This window comes from Phocoena sinus, chromosome 1 (assembly GCF_008692025.1).
Source record: "Phocoena sinus isolate mPhoSin1 chromosome 1, mPhoSin1.pri, whole genome shotgun sequence".
Classification (NCBI taxonomy): Eukaryota; Metazoa; Chordata; class Mammalia; order Artiodactyla; family Phocoenidae; genus Phocoena; species Phocoena sinus.
In genome coordinates this window covers 150,805,244-150,826,303 of record NC_045763.1, presented here as the reverse complement: position 1 = coordinate 150,826,303, position 21,060 = coordinate 150,805,244, and the positions used below count along the sequence as shown (strand labels likewise).

The following is a 21,060-nucleotide window of genomic DNA, read 5'->3' as shown; positions in this document are numbered from 1 at the left end:
TAGCCTCTTGATCTTGGAGGGTACCCCAGGGAGGTATGAGATTGAAGGTCAGGTGTTCCATGGACACTGTACCAAGATTTTTTTTAATGCCCAAGAGGAGCACTGGTTATATCTGCTTTCAGTTCATTCCATCATAGAGAGTCTTTCATTACAGAGCTTTGGCATCTTGACCACTTGTGTAGACCCCAAAGTGTTCTCTTATTGAAGAGACTCTTGGTCCCACTTGCAAGCTGTCCCCTAGCCTCCCTCAGCCTAGCATTGGAGGTGGGGGGAACTCTGGTTTAGATACATGTCCTGGGGTGTCTAAAAGTGGGACTACAGCAAACTGCTCTGAAAGTGTTGCCTGGGAAACAAGTGGTATGGGGGACAAATGCAGTCTGAGCCTCCTTGGTGGCAATCACTGTCTTTAATTATTAATTAATTCACATTTTTGATTTGTTAGCAAGTGCCAGCTTGTAGGTGCTAGTTGAAGTGCAGAGCTTAGAGGGAAAAAGACCTTAAAACCTTAGCTCTTTGGAGATCAGCCCCTCCCTGGCACCATCAAACCCCCTCTTTTCTCCCCTTTCACTCAGAACTCTTCAAATACAGGAGTTATGAGTGTTTGACCATTCTCTTACACTATTAGGTCTCTGTGAGTGACAAAAAGGGAAAGGGGTGTCTTCCCTGAGGTGGGGCTTGTGAAAGTCGCTATTTACATTTTTCTCCTCCTCTTCCTCCTTCCTGTAGAATTCTGTCTCCATCAGGAGAGCAGAGGCTCTTATATGGAGACAGGAGATGCGAAATCTAGCTTTGACACTAGTGTATATCATTTTTTGCCCTTGGACAAAATTCTTCACCTCTTAGGACCTCAATTTTCTCACCTGTAAAATGGTAAGAATGTGTTTTTGATTCCTTGTATGTATGCCCATGTTACATAATCCCCAAGGCCTCAGGACTCCAGACCTTTTATGGTTTCTCCCAATATAGGCAGAGGTGAGGATACCTGATGAGGATTTTAGTGAGTGTAAATACACAGAGATGCTGTGGCTTCCAGGGATTCAGTGATGTTTTTAGAAAGGTTGCTAGCCGGGTTTGTGGCCTATGTGTCCCGGTGTCTAGCAGAGCACGTGGAATCTAGTGAGTATCCAAATGCGTATTTTTAATGAGGGAAAGAAGAAGAGAAGATGGAAGGGAGTGGGGGATTGGGAGACTCGGGGATGGAGTGGAAGGGAGAATCCCACTGACATCCCAAAACAAGGGTGCAGAGAAGCCCTGAATGGCTTTCTGAAATTGTCTCTCCACCCACTGTGGTCCCTTTTCTTTCTGAGAGGTCCCCTTAGATAGTAATTCTCCTTCCACACCTTAGTTCTTTCATTAGGAATAAGCTGTAGGTGGGAATGCCTCACGTCACCTCACCCCCAACAGGAACAAGTAAGCCAGGCTTGGATGCCACCGAGAAGGGACCAACATACCCTCTGAGGACAGGTAGGAAAAGCCTAGGTGGGGTGTGAGTGCAGGGAGCGGAGGCCCGGAGCTGAGGGCCCTGAGGATCAACGTGATTCAGAACGTGATTGCCACGTGCGGAGGGATGGGTGCAACCAGGGCTCTGTCTAGGCTTCTCTGGGGCCGTTCTGGGTGGCGGCGGCCATGTTGTTGGTCTGGAGCAGGAAGGTGGTGAAGGCCATGTCGGCTTCCTCCTTGGATGACTAGGGGGCAACAGGAGAGGGGTCAGTGTTTGGGGCGTTGGCTCAGAGAGTGGGGGTCAGAGGGAGGGGATGCACTAAGTATCCTAAATTCATAATCTTGGCCTAAACAACCCAAGACTGTGTTCACCCACTGTTCTCATTCCAGCCACCATGCTCACCAAGAGGGACTAATTTTGAGAAATGGAAAGTTGCAGCTTCTAAAAATATCTCCCTCTGTCTCACTACCTCCTTCCAACACATGGAGTGGAACCATCTCTGTTGCCTGGGCCCGTCCCCGGAAGCCCTGCCCCCGGTCACGGCCAAGGTGGCCTAGGCTGGCGTCAGCTACAAGGTTTACATTTTTCTTTCTCTACCAGTTCAGAGACACAACACCAGGCTGGAGGGGAAGGCTGTCTCCAGGACTCACTCATTCCCCTAATTGTTCCCAGTGCTGGGATCTCTGCTGCCACCAGGGAGAGTAGATATGATAACAAGCATTAGTGCCTTGGGATCAGGGAAGTACGAGGAGAGGGTAACATGTGACCCAAAGGCAGGCAGGATTTCAAGTAACACGGCACTTGGTTGGGGTGGGAAGGGGCCTCTAGTGACTATCAGTGCCTCCCACGAGCGAATGTCTTCCAGGCCCAGGGAAAATGCCGGTACCCGCAAACCCTCAAGCGAGAGTGGTGACCTGATTCTATGGGTCCCATGGCCAGCGTTTGACATTTGACCTGCCCACCCTGTGGCTGAATCTTTAATGCATTTGCCTTCCTCATCCCCTGCCAACCACTCCCCCTGCCCCCTCCCCCCCCCCCCAACTGCCGTCTCCCTCCCTCCTGCCAGTTTACAGCCTATAAACGCAGCTTACCTCTTGCCTGGGCCTCAGCCAGGTCAACACCACAACCAGAAAGATGCACTTTCCAAATACTGTTTACACCCCCTTCCCTACTCTGGCACCAGCCCCACTCTGAGGTGGTTTTTCCTGATGTCTAACTGCAGTCCCTCATGCTGCATTTCCTCGTCACCCACGTGAGGCCTCCTTCTCCCTCCTTGCTCTCACCCTTTTCGCCTTCCTGGGTTCTTCCTTCTCCACGGCATCCTCGGTAGTGGTGGCGAACTCTGTGTGAAGAGCAGGGGAGGGTGGGTCAGCCCTCTCCGGCCTCCTATTCCCGTCCCAGGTGCGGAGTCAGGGCTAATTCTTGTTCCCCAGGGACTGGGCATTCCCTTGAGTGAGGGATGTACCGTCTTTTCCTCCGAGAGTTGTCTCCTGAGTGTCTGGAGAGGCTCCCATGTTGTCATGGGCTCCAAAATCCCTGGAGTTCTCAAAGTCTGACATGCTAATGTCCGTCCTGTAGCTTCTGATTGAAATCCGATCTGTCAGGGGGCAAAGAGGAGTTGGTGTAGAGATGGGGGCCGGGGCGTCCCCGAGGGAGCCCCACAGGAGAGCTGAAGGGGGGCAAGTTCTTTGCTGCTGGTCTCTGACTAGGACCCAAGGCAGATTAGAAGTGACCCGAGTCTCCTCCCCAGTCCCTTTTCACAGACAATCTAGACTCTACAGTCACTGACCTCTCTTCATCACTCTGCAAACTTGCAATGCCCAGGACCTTGTTTTGTCCTCAGAGATGGTTATTCTTACCCCTGTCTTGAGCCGTGAGGAAACCAGAGGTATGAAACTGGGACACCCCGAGTCACACAGCTGACTGGTCCTCACACCAGGCTGGAAGCCCAGGTTTCCCAGCACCCTGCCCTCCTCTTCCCAGCAGCTATGCCTCTGAATTTAGACCCGCAGCAATTGAAGATGGACTTCCAGCAGAGATGACGGCATTTGGACCACAGCACTTACTGTAAGTTTTGAGCATGTGTGGATTTATTATTCCCCACCTCACTTTCCTGGACCCTTCCTTTGAGCTGATAAAAGGGAACAGATCATGGCAACTCCCCTCAGCGCCTCTGAGCCAGGACTGAGGCTCAGGGTTGGAGGTGGGGGGCAGGGAGCACCCCGGGACTCACCGACATTCTTCCTGTGTCGGGCTCTGACCACCGCAATCGCTACGGCCCCTGCAGCCAGCACCAGGGCCAGGGGCACCAGGGTGGAGAACAGCGCTTTGGAGCTCCCACCTTGTCCTGCAGAGCTGGAGGGAGCATTAATTTAGTTAGTCCCTGCAAGGGACACCGGGGATCCCAGGAGGTGCTGGCCGGTTGTCTCCAGCCAGTTCTTCCTTCCTGGTTAATCCACTGCGTCCTCCTGATACAGCCACCCGAGCTGCTCTGTTCTTCCAAGAAGCCCTCCTAGACAGGACAAAGCTGAGGACCGGGACTTGCCTGCATCCCCGGACTGGGAAATTGAACTGAATGGTGAGCACCGCACTGGTCGCGGGAGAAGGGCAGAGAGCACAGACCGAGGCAGTGAGGGCTGCCTCCGCTGCCAAGAAGCGGACAGGCTCTCCTCCTTGGGCCTGGTGGACCAACCTCAGGTCCTCGGTCTCCAGGATGTTCTCCAGGTGGGGATCCCCAAATCCCTCCTCACCTGCCGGGATCTGCAGGTGCTCCGCTCCCACCAGCTGGATCTCCAGTATCCTTCACTGCTCTTTCCTCTGCAAAAAGGCTGGGACCCTGAATGACTTTGTTCTCAGTCTCCCTGGCCCTCGGCTCTATCGCCTCCTCACCAGGAGCAGCATTCACTTGACTGGTATCCTGGGACCCTGGAGAGAGCAGAGGGGGCTGGATTATGGTTCTTTCTGTCCTTGACTTTAGGGAGTCTGAGGAGTGGGACTTCATTAGGAACCCCAGGGTCAGGGTGAGATTTCAAGACTGTTAGGATAGGGTCTCGAAGGACACTAGAAACAGGACTGGTGGTCTTCAGTAGCTTGTCACAGATGACCTCGGTCCCATTCATAGCAAATTCACTTCCATCTGCAAGGTTCCGTGTCATTAGATCCAGCTATGCATGAGGGCTGACCCATCATTTGTGGACAGGGAGATTTTTCACAGCTTTGAAACCCTGCCCAGGGCCTCTTGACTACAGGGCTGGGCGCCATAGTGCTGCCCCCTGGTGATAGCTTGGTTAGGGCTCCCTCAGTGAGCCTGACCAACTGGATGCTGACATAATCGGATTTCTGGAGGGACTAAAAATACCTTCATTAGGGATAAAACATTTCATGTGATATTTTAAAAAGAGGCTTGAAATGCAAACTTATTAGAAGATATTGCCCCGATTTTCTTTAGCAGACCTTGTACGTGAAGGTTGTCTGGCCCTCTTTTGAGCAGAGAGTGTGATGCATATAACAGTGACTTTGACATTTCTACATATAGAAGAAGATCTCTCTGTATAGAAAGGGCTTCAGAGTGGCCTGAAGGAGCAACTATGGGACTTGTCTTGAAACTGAGGTTAAATGGCAAATCCACTATTTTTAATTAGTTGGTATATTTATTGGGATGCCCTTTCTGGAAGGCTAAATTAGACCAGGTGGGGACATAATCTACCCCCCTCCCCACCCCCACCTCTTATAGCCAAACCTAGGGGCCACCCCTGATGGAGATGCTCTTAGGCAGCGTTCTGTGGGGTCCCAGGGCACGTGGGCATGGCCCTCGGAGACTCACCCTTCACCCTCTTCTCCACCGCCACATAGACAGCCACGGTCTCTCCGTATTTGTGGCCCTCCTTCACTCCGCACCAGTACCAGCCTTCGTCCTCGCTGGTGACGGAGTTCAGGTTCAGGGACACGACCTGGCTCTTCTGGTTGCAGTTCACAAAGGCCTGGCTGGGGCCTTCGTCCTGGCTGGGCAGGGTCCTGCAGCCTTTGTTGCTCCACTTACACCAGTACTTCTCATAGGAGTAGAATTTGCAGGGGAAGTGGCAGGAGATCTTGAGGGTGTCTCCCAGCTGAGCCTTGACATTCTTGGGTGCCTTGAGGCTTGGTTCTCCTGGCGCAGGGAGGGAAAAATAGGCACAGAAGTCGGCGCTGGTGATGCTGCAGAAAAGTGACGGGGGGACTAGGGGGGTGCTTTGTCCACAGCCTATTTCCTCTTTGGACAGCATGGTAAATAAACACACTATACTGAACACAAAAGCACTTGTAATTATGTGTCTATAATAGATTATTGGTGACCACCATGAGTCACTCTAGTCTATCACAGACCATAGACCTTGCTAATGACTTCAGTTTGCTTTCTTCGTTGTTATCTGCTCTCCTAGACTCAGGACAGCCATACTCTACTCAGCTGACGCCGTATATACTGTAAGAAAAGCCGATACTCTTGATCACTGGAGGTGTGGTAGTTTGAAGAGTGTGGGGCAGGAAAGGGTTTGTTACAGGTGTGAACGGGACGGGGATGGGTGCTTGATACAGGTATGAGCAGGTGGGCTCTCTCCATCAGCATGGAGGTGGGGGAAGGTGGGAGGCAGAGTGGTTGGGGGGTGTTGCTGCTGCTGACCGGAGGGGTACCTGGGGCTGCCTGCCTTCCCTCTTGCCCCAGTCCAGCAATTACCTTCCACAATCTTGAGCTCCACCATGGACCTCCAGCGAGTATCGCCGTTTGTCAAACACCAGTAGAAGCCGGCGTCCTGGGCGGTGAGCTGGTTGAGGATGACGGTGTAGGTGCCATTGCCTGGCTCCTCGTCCAGTGCGAGCCTGCCCTTGTACTGCTCCTTGACTGGCCCCTCGCTCTGCACCAGCTGCGGGCAGCGGCCACCCTGAGTCTCTTCCCAGCGACACCAGTACTTCAGGCTGTCTGTTTCCTTCGGGTTGTAGGCACAGGACACGGCCACGGAGCCTCCCACCACTCCTTTCACCACAGACTGACTTGGGGGAATCATGGTCTCTAGAAGCACAGACAGGGATGGGAAGGAATAAGCAATGTGGTCTGGGCAGCCTCTTCCCCGTGGGCTCAGCCAGGGTGGAGAGTGACATTTAGACCAATCACCTCACCCTCCTGAGAAAGGGAAAAAGGTTTTCCTAATGTCACAGAGCCCAGCACTGGAGCCTTCACCCAGCCTCCAGGAGACATCCCCACTGGTCTGGTGACCTTGATTCCTTCCCCACCTTATTCTGAGCAGAGAATGGAAGGGGTTTAAAGAGAGACTATTAGCCTTTCTCCTTAGGCTTCTTACAAAATCTCCCCCTAGGTAAGTTTTTGTCTGTTTATTAGCTTGTCCCACAAAATGGCCAGATGTTTTTTCTCCAAATTAAGAAAATGTATTAGAACAGTATGATTTAAAATATACACTATGTAGCACAGATAAGTTTAATTGTTGAGCACCCCGACTGAGGGCCATGTCCAAGAGAAGAAGCATGGCTTCTCTCCAAGAAGCTAAAGTTGAGGTTCCATGAGAACCCCAGATGACTGAAGACGCTGAGGGATGTGGTGAGGACCGAGCTAGATGGAGAAATGATGTACAGGGAATGTGAGCCCCTTACAGGAAAGTCACAAGGGCAGTGACCATGAACTTCAAGTACTGGTTCACTGTGTCTCATGAGGGTAACTCTGTGTGGAGTGCTCCAGGGTGAGAAGAAGCAGAGATTTAACCTGCTGAATAACAAATAACCCTAAGAGATGTTGGAGGGGAGATTTTAGAAGCTGGGGCATTGTCTTCCTGGGAAAGCTTTGCGACCAACGCAAGTCAAGACTTCTTCCATCTGAGTGTGAAGGAAGAGGAGCCATACTGCTCGAGGGTCAGGTAGCCTCCGTGTTATGTCCTCACCATGGCTCTCTGAAACCCAGGCAATCTACAGGTCTGGTCTCAATCAGGAGCTTCACTCCCCTCATTCCTATTGATCAGGGACGGCCATCAAAGGCCTTTGATAACAGAGAAGAAGAGTTAGGAGATCACACAAGGCAAAGGCTATGTTGTATAGCTCTCGTGTACAGCTGCCCACAGAACATCTGATCCAGGGCTCGTCAGTGAGCAGATATTGTCAGCTGACTGACGGAGATTAAATAGATTCACAGGGAGCGAGTGAGGCTCTCCCCTGCCAGACTGCCCACCTCTTCCCTCTCCCCACTCTCAGGTCTCACCTTCATTGACGAAGAGTTGCCAAGCCTGGGTGGGCCAGCCTTCCTTAGGCTCACCATCATGGTTGGCTCCGCACAGGTAGAGCCCCGCATCCTCTTTCCTCAGGCTGGTGATGTGAACACTGAAGAAACCGTTATCCTTGGGAGTGAACAGGATCCTGCCCTCAAAGTCCTGATCCTTCGTCCCCAGCGTGTTGATGACCACACTGCAAGCTTCCTCATTTTTTACCCGGCACAGAAATTTGGCCACATTTGCCTTCTCGGGGCCCAGGGCACAGTCAAAGGTCACTGAGCCCCTCAGGTCTCCATAAATCAGCTCACGCTTGGGCTTCAGCACTTGGAGGTCAGCATTGCTCTTGTCGGCGTTGTCATCATCCCCAGCCTGGCAGACGTACATCCCAGCATCGTTGAGCTGGATGTGGTTGATGTCAACGCTAAACACTAATTTGCTGGTACCCTGAATTTTGAGATGTACCCTGTTGCTGTAGCTGGGGCTCACGTACCCAGTAGAGTCGGTGACTAGCACGCAGCTCTGGCCTGTCTTCTTGCACATAGATTTCTTCTTCTCAGAATTCACAGCCCTGAAAGGGCAGTTGATGGTCACTTTTCTGCCCAGTTCTGCTGTGTAGACGTGGACGCCATCTATCTGCCCAGGAGCTGCAGAATGAGGGGTGGGGGGCAAGTTGTGATTTTGCTTTCTTGCGACATAGGACTACTCAATGTTCCCCTTGAGGGCTGGGTGTGCCTGTCACCTGGAGTGCCCTCTTTTCCCGAAGGACACTGTCAGAGTGTCTGCCAAGGCCCAACTTTACTGCTGCCTCCTCTATGAAGGCTTCCCAAGCTAGCACTAATCTCTCCCTCCTCTATTCTCTCTTGACACTTACACCTGTATCACTTATTACATCCAGTCTTGTGGACTTTGGGCAAGAACTGATCATTTTATTTACGCTGAGAGTTTTGATGAACTAATGGATCTCAGGTTAGAAAATATATTTTAAAAGAAGCCTTCTGGTGACCCAAGGTCTTGATCTGAAGGGTGCTCTAATAGCAAGAATTTAAGGATCCCTAAGAATCTCTCCCTGCTCATGGGCCTCTTGTCCCTCCTGCAACAAATCTAATGAGAGAAGCTGTCCTCCTCATGCTCTTCTAAGTTAGAGTCTTAGTAAAACCTGAAATGTTTCAGGCCCTGTAGACCTAGAAAAGTGCCCCCGCACCCCACCACCAAGTAGGTCCCATCTGTCTCGCTTCCATGTTCTATTATGCAAAGTCCTTTCCTCCAGATGGACCCATAGCCTTCCCCATGCCCTCTCAGGAGATCCTTCCTCAGGCCTTCCTGTTGCTCCTGGGATGATTCCCTCTCACTTTTCCCCAGAAGTCTAAGGCACCTGGATCCTTACCTTGACTGACTTCCAGGCTCACATCAAAGGACAGGCCTCGGCTGCTAATGCCCAGACCACACTTGTAGAGACCCGAGTCATTCCGAGTGAGATGGCTGATGTTCATCACAAATGTGCCGCTCTCTGGGAAGTTGGTGAGGTTGGCTCTGCCCTCATAGTCCTTGGAGACGTAGCCCTCTGAGGAGATGAGGGTACTGCAGCGGCCCCTGGCTCCCTGCCGGCACCAGTACTTACGGGTATGCCGGTTGACGGAGGTGGCCGGGTAGTAGCACTTGATAGACACTGAGCTGCCTTCCACACTGCTTACCTCCTGAGGACCGAATATGGGACTCTTCATGGAGACCACTGTGGGGACAGAGACAGAGGCTTTCCGAGGCTGCAGGAGGGTAAAGCCGGCTGAGAGGATCCAGACAGCCCACGCCGAGGACATGAACGTTTCCTCCCAAGACATGTGCCTTCTGTAGATTAATTACCATGTGCTACAGCTAGGCAATTGCTAAATTGCCAAACTATTAAACAATTCTTAAATTTTAATCTTAATTCATTAATGATAACCATTTTAAGGAAAAGGGATCGCAAACTTATTTAGTGATATCCCTTGTGTGTGTGTGTATATATATATACATATATATATATATATTTTTTTTTAAACCACCCTCGTGGGGTGCTACATTATTTCCTTTGTTATCTGTTATTTCCTTATATTTCCGAAAAAGCTTTACAGATTACTTTCTTTTATTTTTCCAGATAAAAATATTAAGAGCCACAAGGATAAGTCATTTCCCCAAAACCCCAAAACAAAGCAACTCAGTGATGCTTCGTTCAAGGTCAAGGTCTTATTTTCTTTATTCCCAGTGAAGACCCTTCACCAGACCCCTGACCTTCCAGTGTGGAAGTGCCATTTCTGTTCCCCATCCCCAGTGCTGGCTCACCAATCCATTTTCAGATGTGACCTCTCTGCATCGTCTGTGTGGTTACTCCTCAAGGGAGTGTAAGCTTTGCAAAGGACATCCTTGGGGCCGGGCCTGATTTCAGAACCCCCAGGGAACTGGGTCTGGGATGGGGGTGGGCTGGGACCTGGCCGACGCACCTGGGAAGAGAGCCAGCAGGCAGGCGAAGAAGAGGCGTGACATCGCTGGAGGCTCCGGTGGGGCTGTGCCGCCCAGGCCGCCTTCTTGAGTGGTTGCTGAAAGACAATAGCATGAGGTGACGAAGTGCCTTTGTCTTCCAAGACTAGCTGACCGAGTTCCTGCAACACCTGTTTGATTTTGTATCTCCAGTAACCGACATAAAACCTGTGGAAGAATGAATGGCTCCGCCTTTCCCATTACAGTTCAAAGTCCCATCATCCACAATGCTTTTTTGTTCCTTAATAGGTATACGTAGATTTTCATCTTCTCAACTAAGCTGCAAAGTTCCTTTAGGGTAGGGACACGCACATGTGTCATTTCCTCTCTATCCCTATCCGGGGGTCACGGTCCTGGGCAAGATCCATTACAGCTCAGGAACAGCTCACCGGATAATTGGTTACTACCAAGAAATGGCTCCATCTCTCTGTTCCAGCTGCCCTCCCTACACCCCTGGGAGGTGGAGGGGGGCTGGCATATTTTAATGCACGTCATATGAGTAAGTAGAGATGCATAGAGGCAGCCTAGCAAGGATTAAAGCGATGATGATGGTCATAACCACCATGAATGGTCCTTGTACCATGTTCCAGGCACTGTGTTAAATAATGTACCTGTATTATCTCATTTAAACTTGATATCGCCCCAAGGAGGTGGGTATTCTATTTTTGTTGTTGTTGTTGTTGCTGAGGAGATGGGGCATTCTTATCCACATTTTACACAGGAGGAAATGAAAGCTTAAATGTTAAGTGCTTTCCTCGCGTTCACACGAGGATTAAGCGTGGGGATAGGTAGGGTGGGAGTGGAGGAGGTGGGCGAGACCTGAATCCTGCTTTGTCTGACCCCCAGGGTCTAAGCTCTGAGCCTCTCTTACTGCACCGTATTGCCCCTCAAACAGGGTGGGATGCTTATCACTCATGCTTATTCCTGTTATTTGTAGAGCCCCCTTTGCTTATCAAAGCATTGTCATTTACACTATTTCACTGGAGCTCTATAAGTTCCCTTTAAATAAGACAGAACAGATATAATTACAACCATTTCATAGATAAGAAAATCAAGATCTTGAGATGCTGAGTGATCTGCCCACGATTTCCCAGACACTCAGTTATGGGGTTGGGGTTCAAAATGTAGGTGTGATGGCCTCTGTTATCCTGGTTGCTGAGGTGGGTCCGATGAAGATGGAGAATCCAAGGTAAGGCCACTCAGAGGGTGCAGCACGTGTGGACCTTGTAACATCTGTGGACATAGCCCAGGGCTGGGGAGGGTTGGGGGCCCCAGGGCCCAGCCTGACCACAGCTGTCCTCTGGACCCATACTGCAGCCTAAAGGAGGCGAGAGGCGAAGAGCGGAGTCCCCACTTTCCCACGAACTGTGACAGGATTTCAACTTTGGAATGGACTTGACGAAGAGAGTGTGAAAGGAGAAAACTGTGTTAACAAGTGCTGTGCAGTAACCAGCACCCGTAAAGAAAAGGAAGCTCTAAGCAGCAGGGAGCGTGGAGAGGCATCTCCCAGGCTCCCTTACTGCCTTGGCCCTGTTCCTACTCTCACAGACGCCCTTCGCTAGCTTGAGCCAAAGGAAATAGAGCTGTTTATCTCGGTTATTTCTTTTCCGTGAGGGAATTTCCCAGCAAGGCACCTTTTTATTTCCTTGTGGAGATAAAGGTATTCTGTTTCTCCGGTTCTTCAGAAGAGCAAGAGGAGTGGGTGGGGGCAGATATGGGTGTCGGGTGGCAGCTTGAGGCTCTCTTGATTCTGGTTAACTGCCCTGGACTTTTCATACCAGGCCAATGATTAACTTCTGGGGTAGGGCCTTAGCCAAATGCCAACCTCCCTCCCAGCCTGGATGTGCTCAGGCAACGCTGGCTGCAGGACCACCTGAGTGGGCACCGTGGTGGCCATGGGATTGACTCCCAGGTGGGGGCAGGGGTCAGAGGCCTGGGAAGTCTCTCTCCTCTGGAGCACTTGGGATGGGCTCACTGCAGAGTCCCAAGGACTCTACCACCCGCCATTTGCGCTGGCCTTGGATGCAGTGGCCAGTGGGCGGACACAAAGCCACGTGCTTTGAGGAGCCCAAGCCAGTAGCAGCTCTCTGGTTCTGGTCGCTGTTCTCACCTGACATCAGCAAGCTTCCTAATATTTCTGTGAGACTGGGGTCGGTCTTCCCATAGGCTGAGCTGGGGGATGCAACCCCCACTCTGGAGTGGTAAAAGCAATTTGCCTTGGGTTACATAGAGTCAGATGCCAGATTTTCCAAAGCGGGGGTCCTGACTGCCAGCCCAGGCTTCTCTCATCTGTGACATGCTTGGATGGCTGTGAAGGTCCACGTCGGGGGAGGATGCGCAAACGTACCCATTACGCTTTGCATAACCTCACACCAGGGATGAGATCACCAGGCGTGCGCAGGGGGAGGGCAAATCTGGTAGAAGTTGACCTTGGTGAGGAAACACACAGTCCAGTCCCCAGGGATACTGGACTCTTCCCGTGTCCCCATGGTCTCAAGAGCAGGAAATCTTTGCTCAAAGCTAAACTTGAAACACAATTTCTCTGTTCGCAGCTGAAAGGACCCTGGGCTTTGCGAATCATTTGAAATCCCTTCCTCTCAAAACCAGACTTTCTCCCAGACCTGGGAGATTCAGGTCTCAGGGAGGCCCCAGTTCCATGGTAGCTGGGGCTGGAGTCAAAGGATTTGCTTTAGGAAGGAAAGAAAGAGCATAACATTTATTGGGCACCTAGTATGCACCAGATGCTTTGCTACCTTCTTTTCTTATATGACTTCATCCATCATCTCAGCCACCCAAGGGATAAATAATATCTTCATGTGCAGATGGGAAATCTAAGGGTTAAGAGATTCTTGGCCCCAAGGCTCCACAGCAGAGTGGGGTCGAATCGCTACCCTATTATCACTACTTGGATGCTCAGAGGGACCTGTTCTTTGGGGATCTACATGGGCTAGTATATCATGCGTGAAGGCACATTTTCTGGCTCTTAAAAAAGGAGCCATGGGCTTCCCTGGTGGCGCAGTGGTTGAGAATCTGCCTGCCAATGCAGGGGACACGGGTTCGAGCCCCGGTCTGGGAAGATCCCACATGCCACGGAGCGACTGGGCCCGTGAGCCACAACTACTGAGCCTGTGTGTCTGGAGCCTGTGCTCCGCAACGGGAGAGGCCACAACAGTGAGAGGCCCGCGTACCGCAAAAAAAAAAAAAAAAAAAAAAAAAAAAAAAGGAGCCGTATTTTCACTAGTCAGGCTGGGATATTCTAAATCATTCTCATTTTACCAAGTTACTGACCCTGATATATTCATAACGCATGTCTACACCATTGTGGGTTGGGGCAGGGTGTAAGCCCTGCTGAATAATAGAGTCTATCTTGTCGTAGAATTCATCATAGCTCCCCTGAAGTTAGAGTGGTTGGTATTCAGCTCTCATGGCTTGGAGTCAAATCTCTGTCCATCTAATCTTAGGTTTTTCTCCTTTTTCAGAGGGAGAAGGCTCTCTTGGACCAGGTCCTGGCTTGGCTGCTGGTGACCACAGGCCCTCAGCAACTCTGGGTTCTTCACCTGTTTGGTACACAGCAGGGGGTCAGCTGAAGCTCTCACAGCCTCCGGGGCTTTAGAGGGAACAGAAGCAGGCACTATGGGGACCTGAAGCCAAGTGGGCAGTTTCTGACTTCCTGTGAACTTGGGGGAACAGGAAGCTTGGGGCTCAGAGGAGCAGGGAGTGGCTGGTCTGGCTGCAGAAGGAGCTTCCCTTGGCCTGGACTGAATGGCCAGGAGAGGCACCGACTGGGTCCATATGGGACTATCACTCTCCTCTCCCATGGGTACAGAGGCCGAGCACAGACTAGAGTGAGCCTGGAAAGCACAGTATCGCTAGGGGAGGGAAGGCAGTCTGTGTAGTCCGGAAGGGCCTCAGACTTGTAGTGGCAGGCAGGAGCATAGGAGAGGCTAGGAAGTTTATGTAAGCCCTGGATTGTGGGAGAATCTCCAAGGAAAGGCAGCGTTGGGGAAAAGGAATCAGAACTCCAGAGGGCAGGGAGATGGAGAGAGAGCAGCCACAGGGTCCAAAGGATATATGAGCTAGAAAGACCCAAGACTTTCTGGTCCCATTCCTGTCAAAAGTCGGAATGCAAGACTTCAGCAGAAATTAAGCATTTGGGATACAAGCTCCGTGAAGCTCTGGGAGTAAGACTTGTGGATTTTCAGATGGCTTTTCCACAGAGACTGAGAACCCCTGTTATTGACTCCATCCCATTCTACCCTGATGTGTAAGTGTTTACCTCACCACTCTACCAGGCGGCGAGCTCCTGGAAGTTAAGAGTCAACTGAAATCAATCTCTCCACCTCCAGATGGCCTTGCTCTCCAGAGAGTGCCTGGCGAAGACCAGCTGCTCAGCAAGGACTGATTAGATTGGGAATGGTTACAATCTCATTCCCTCTCTGAGAAGGGCAAAGTTAGGGCTGATTTCTCTCACTTTGCCCAATAGCTTCTTGGTTCCGGGCACTCAAGGGAAAGTAGCATGAAGAGGAGCATGGAGGATGGAAGAGAACCCAGAGGTCCAGAGTCCTGCTCTGTCACAGGCTACCAGAAGAGCTCTACCACTTGGGCAAAATATGCTGGCTCAACTTTCCCATCTGTAAAATGGGCATCATGGTCCCTGACTCTTCTAGTTGAAGGGCTACTGTGGGATGGGGGACTATGGAGTGGAATAACAGGTTAATATATATGGAAGCACTCTGAAGAGTGTAAAGTGCTCTTCCACCGTAAGAGGTTGCAGTTACTCGTTAGCACAGGAGGGTGAGGGTCTGTGCACTTAACTTTTACGGTTGCTGTGCACTTGGAGAGTAGCACAGAACACGGACTCCTCAGCCTGGCTCTCGTCTCTCTTACTTGGGGGTTGTGTGATTGGGGGCAGGCTATTTAAACTCATTGAGCCCCAAGTCCTCATCTGTAAACTGGAGACAATTGTACCTAGTAGAGTGAGTCGCTGTAAGGATTAAATGAAGCAACATATGTAAAGTTCTAAGCAGGGCGCTGGGCTTAAAAAAAAATAGTTCCTTGCCCATATCCTCTGTAAAATCAATACAGTCTTCTCTTTTTCCTGTCTTAGAGTGAGAGAACAGAAGTCTATTTGCTGAGCGTCCTTTGAAGACTGGGGGGAGCTGCTCAGATTAGACCAGCATGGCCTGAAAGAGAACTAGGTTAGAAGTGAGGGATCATAATTATAGCTAGCATGTACTGAGTCATTTTCAAGTGCTTTACATGTGTTAACTCATTTAATCTTCACAACCACCCTAGAAGGTAGGATAAAATGGGCAAATGCATTTCACAGATGAGACAGTTGAGGCCCAGAGAAGTAAGACATTTGTCCAAAGTTACACAGTAGGTAAGTGACTGGGATGGGATTCAAATACAGGCATTCTGGGTCAAGAGTACAAGATTTTAGTCACTATGCTGTACTGCAGAGGGTCTTAGAGTTGAGAGGAAGCAGTCAGGAGGGGAGGGAGCAGGAAATCCAATCTTAGAGGAGAAGTTAGTCCAGTTCTCGCCTCTCTGCTTTTCACAGGAAAAGTAGTTCCTCTGAAGAGACTCTATTTGAACCCAGAGGTAGGTGCCAACAGAGAAATTTCTTCCTGAAAAATAATACTGGCTGCTATTTATTTAGCACTTACCACGTGTACAGCATGCTACGTTCGTTTCCTAAAACCAGACACGTTGCCTTCAAAGCTTCTTTCTACTCCATCACACTGTGTCAATGCCAGGGACTTTGGGCTCCCAGCTTCAGCCCACCCAAAGAGGGGCAAGACGTAGATGAGGGGATCTCTGCTGAGCACATGCCTGAATAATGTTATTGTTTTTAAAGCTGGGTATTGTGTTTTTTAGGTGATGTCAGAACGTCCCCATGACCATATCAAAATGACTGCCCCAAAATGTCATTTGTACTTGCTGGGTGAACTTACACCGCTCACATTAACTCACAGTCTTAGTTTCCTCAACTGTAAAATGGGATTGTGATACCTACCCTGCCTACCTCCCAGGTTTGTTTCAGGTGGGAAGGGAATGAAGCTGTGAAAGCCAAGGGTAAGTGTGTTTACTACTTGGAAGCTGCTGCTATCACACTATTTGTAAAATAAAGCCACAGCGTCTAGAGGTGCTAAGAGACAGGCTAAGAGACAGCTAGCTGCTCCCTGGTTCATTGCTCTTTCCGCTACATCACCACACCCAAGGCCAGGGAGAGAGATGGATGGAGAGTTTCAGAGCTGGCTCTGGGCAGACCAGAGACTGGCCTTCTTCCCTAACCCATGAATTGGCATATCTCGTCTCCAGGTGTTCAGGGACCTGTAATTCCCCTAGTGAAGGGGGAGAGTGATGGCGAAGGCTGTGGTGCAAAACAGCGCCAGCAGCTTAGGTGGCCTGGGGCAGTTGCAAATAGGGAAGTGGGGGTGGTGAGAGACGGAGCTTGCGCAGCATCTGTGCTTGTGCCGGAGGGTCCCCTGGCTGGCCTGGGGATGCTGTCGGGCTGGGCCAGGGGAAATCCTATGTCTGAGGCCTCCGGGCTGCAGAGCCAGGAGGAACATCAGGACTGCGGAATGCTGCCTATGCCTGGGAGGGGTCTCTGCCCGCCTCACTCACTTTCCCAGGAAGGACCTCATTTTTCCCACTTTAGCAGGTGCAGAATGACACAGTGATACACACTATACCTCAAAGTGGCAGGAATCTGTGAGAGCAAAGCTGGGTTGAAATTGGAAAGGCTCTCAGAGCCTCTTTGAAGCTGGGAATAAGGGGCTGCCTGTGCCCTCACCAGAAAGGTGGAGGTGGAAAGCTTCAAGGACTAGAAGAGTACCTGCCTCGCGCCAAGCACTGCATATGCCTTATTCTATCCAGGTCTTTCTGCTGCTCAATAGTCCTGGAGTAACTGAACCGAACTGAAAAACACCAAACAACTGTTATTTCACTCTAGAGTTTTCAAAGCAATTCCACACGTTTTCTCGTTTGAATCTCACGTCCACCCTAAGTGATTGGCCTTATTTGTATCCCCATTTTACACATTAGGAAACCGAGACTGAGAGAGCGATTAGGTGACTTACCTAAGGTCACAGTTAAGTTATAAAGGAGTTAGTAGGGAATTCGGAGACCAAACTTAGAGCAGAACCACATGTGCTGACCCAAGACATCCCTCCTTCCCACCTGCTGAGCTTCCACCCATGCGTCCTTACTCAGCTCTCCGAGATGCGCCTGCCTTCTCCCCCACAACGTGCTCGAGCATACGAGCAGCGACCACGCTCTCCTCACCCCACTCTCTGTAAGCTGGGAGTCATGCACGCAGAGAGCACTGCCTGAGACACCGTCCCGGGCCCTTCCCAGATGGCATCCCTTTGGGGATCCCAGAGCAGCCACACTTACTTTTAACCACTTCCTTCTATCCTGTCAGCTTCTTGGGCACAGCCTGCTGACCAGTCCGCAACCCTTGCCTTTCTAGAAGCCTCTGGCAGGACACTGGATACTGCTGCCAAAACTGAAACTGTGTGTGGTGCTTGACCCACACCTGGGCTCTTAAAGGGACACTCTCCCATGGGCATGGCGGCTGGCCAGTGGCACGTGACTCCCACAGATCCCTCTTTCCTTTCCTTTGGGCTTTCCTGGCTGGCACCACTTGTTTCTCCTTGACCTTGGGAGACTCTGTTACTTGGGAATCCTACATCTTTACAGCTGCAGGATGTGAGATAGGGTATCAAGCATGAAGAGCCCGTTCTGTTGCTTTCTAGCTGCAAGATTCTAGGCAAGCCACCTTCATATTTCTTTTCAGCTGGAAAATAGGGAGAGTAATACCAAACCTACAGGTTGAGGATATAACCAGATATTAGATGTGAAACACCTAGCCCAGGGCACGGCGTGGAATCGATATGCATTGGAAGGGGTATAGGTGGCAGGAATAGCCTCACATCCTTGAACTCATATCTCCACTCACCCGGCAACATGTCCCCCACTCCCTGGGCTATTCAGCCTGGATTAAGTCCACTTGTTACGCATCTCCTGCAGAGCCCCTTTTGCCAGCTCCAGAGCTCCCAGGACCCCGGGGACCGTGCTCTTCCCTCCTCACTCACTAGAGGAATCGGAGATTCTGGCTGCCTCTGAGCTCCCCCGGGAATGGCAGACCTCGGAGTCTTGTTGGAACCTGGGCTTGGCGCCTCGGCAAAGAGGGCACTGACAGGCAGAGCTGGGGTAGAAACCTCCTTCCCTGACTCAGTTAGTCCTTGGCGCTCTCCCTGACCTGACCCAGTTAGGACTCCCAGGAGTTCCCCAAATGACCTGAGTCACACAAGTGAACCCCACTCCCCAACACACATGTGCGTCCTCCACCCCTCACCATGCTCCCCCCACAGAATCCTGCCCCATCATACCTGCGCAGGGCTGGCCCAGACTCTCCCTACAGCATCCTACAGACTGAACGCCAAGAAGGGGAAGGAGGAAAGGGGAAATAGAGTCCCGGAAAAACACAAGGCAGTCAGAGCCCAGGTCTTATTTTAGCTAACCACTCAGTCACAGCAGGCTATCAACTCGCGATCACAGGTTTGGATGGCAAGAAAAGAAACCAGGTTTTCTACTATGGAGCTTAATTTTAGACCCTAAACCCACAATCTGACTGATGTAAGAAAAAAGTTACCTAGTCATTTCTGGGCAAAGTTGGTCCAATTCAACGATATCTCAGTCACTTTACTCCCGATTGAAAACTCAGCCTCATTCTGGATTTTCTTTCCTTTTTGTCTCCCCTCTCTCCTCTGGTGATGATGTGAACCCTGGGGAAGTGGGCCTGGGTGAGGGGATGGCTTGTGCCAGTGTAACTGTCGAGGCAGTGGGAAGGAGGGCCCCATCACACTGGCCTTGCTTTGTCATGGTTCTATGTTGGCCTCATGCACCGGAAGGAAATAGTCCCATCCACTGAGGTTTAATGTGCCCTGCTGGTTGGTGGCCTTTACACTGGCCCATCCTGAGAGGTCTGTTGTCCACTCTGTGTTCTACTTGCACCTTCATCTGGGCTCCTTCGGGTAGGACCTCCGGGCCCGCTCAGCCCTTCCTCGCCCTTCTTGTGTATACAGGGCAAATGTGGCTCATCTGCGTCTTTCTGATGCCTCCGGGAGACCGTGTGCCTCAGAGGCACGTTCTCCCCAGCACCCCTTGTAGCCTTCTGTGCTCAGTTGTCCCCAAGTAACTGAGGCTGCAAAGGACATGGGCAAGATGCTGACCACCAAAGTTGCATACAGGACAAGCAAGGCACAGGCCCCCTTGACTCTGACATCTCCAAACCCCTCTGGACCTCTCCGTCATTGTCAACCTCCTCTCCCGACTGCAGCCCTGATCTAAGCCTGATGGTGGTGGGTGGGAAAGCACAAAGACACATCGATAGCTAAGCCATCTTTCTTCCCCTTCAGCAATTGTTCTTCCTCCCAGTTCCAGGGTCAATGTGAAGTGGGAGGATGTGAGGGGAGATGGAGATGGTTTGGGGACAGTTAGGGGAACATCCTGGTTCTGCCAGATTATAGCTCCTTTCAAAGGTTTTCCTTCTCTCCCTCTCCTTTGGAGCTCAATTGTCAAGATATTTGTAGGTTTTGTTTTCTTAGTCTCATTAACCGATTTCCTCCAAAGCAGGGATACCTTGTGTTGTCTGGGCTGGAGTTGGTGTTAAGAGAGGCCCACTGAGGACTAAGACAGAACCTTGATGAGTGTAAGCCTGTGGGGAGGGAGGGAAGCACATCCATGAAACAATTGCTTCTCATGCTGCCTTGGGGGCCTCAGATCTCCACTCCTATTCCTGTAGTCTGTGATGGTGAGAGGGTTCCTCGATCATGTCCTGCTGTATTCCCAGGAGTCCCCAAGACTATCTTAGCATACCATTCCCCCACTCACCCCCGCCCTGCCCTACATATCCAAGACCCCCCCTGGATTAGTGATCCAGTTTAGGGAAAGATGAAAATGAGAAGTAGAACCCAGGGAAGAGCCACAAAGTCAAGACCCTGCGTCCTATTTTGGGCTCAGCCACATGCAAGTGGTGTGATTAGAGTCCCCCAGCTTCCCCTCTTTCACTGTGGTTTCCCCACCTGGAACCCACTGGCCCTAAGACATAACCCCTGCATCCCAGTCCTGAGAGAGGAGATACTGGCCAAGAGGGTCCAACTACCCAACTCAATAGTGATGATAGCAACAGGAATTATACCTCCAAAGCTGCCATCACTTCATCTGCTTAAAAGCTCCCCCTCCCTCTTAAAATAATCATATGAGAAAAATATAATAATGAGAACGGCTTCTCATTTGGCTTTCACGACTCTGGGACTCAGCATGAGTCAGTGTGGGGAAGTGCAGAGCCCTGGTCTGGGGACAGAACGCCTGTATCGTGGCTCTGGCTCTGCTTCTAACTTGCTGAGCGACCTTTGCCAAATCACTTCCTCCTTTAGGGCTGCAGTCGTTTCATCTGTTGAATGCGGGCGCTGGACCAAATGGTCTCCAAGGCTTTTCCAGTTCTAGGATTCTGTGTTTTGATCGAGCACCCCATTAGAGTCCTGTGGCTGCTGTAACAAATTACTACAACCTGTGTGGCTTAGAACAGCTGAAATGTATTATCTCTTGGTTCTAGAAGCCAAAAGTCTGAAATCAAGGTATGGGTGATGTGCTTCCTCTGGAAGCTCTGGGGAAGAACCTGATCCTTGCTTCTTCTGGCTCCTGGTGGCTGCTGGCATTCCTTGGCATTCTTTGGCTTGTAGCCGCATCACTCCGATCTCTGTCCTTGTGCTCACGTTGTCTTTTGAAAGTGTATCTCAAATGTTTCTCTGCCTCTCTTATAAGGACACTTGTGATGGCATTTGGGGT

At 50.9% G+C, this 21,060-nt stretch overlaps 1 protein-coding gene across 1 annotated transcript; it reads right to left on the bottom strand.

The window, feature by feature from the left end:
- Positions 1-387: 387 nt before the first annotated feature.
- On the bottom strand, positions 388-17,680 carry PIGR (polymeric immunoglobulin receptor). Its single transcript, XM_032648429.1, has 11 exons — positions 17,602-17,680; positions 10,164-10,259; positions 9,074-9,418; positions 7,680-8,333; positions 6,153-6,485; positions 5,265-5,588; positions 4,192-4,366; positions 3,675-3,796; positions 2,907-3,038; positions 2,725-2,783; positions 388-1,685 (listed from the first exon to the last, which is right to left on the bottom strand). Exons 2-11 carry the CDS (start codon positions 10,204-10,206, stop codon positions 1,590-1,592), a joined length of 2,283 nt encoding a protein of 760 aa, XP_032504320.1. The 5' UTR covers positions 10,207-10,259; positions 17,602-17,680; the 3' UTR covers positions 388-1,589.
- Between the last annotated feature and the right edge of the window lie 3,380 nt (positions 17,681-21,060).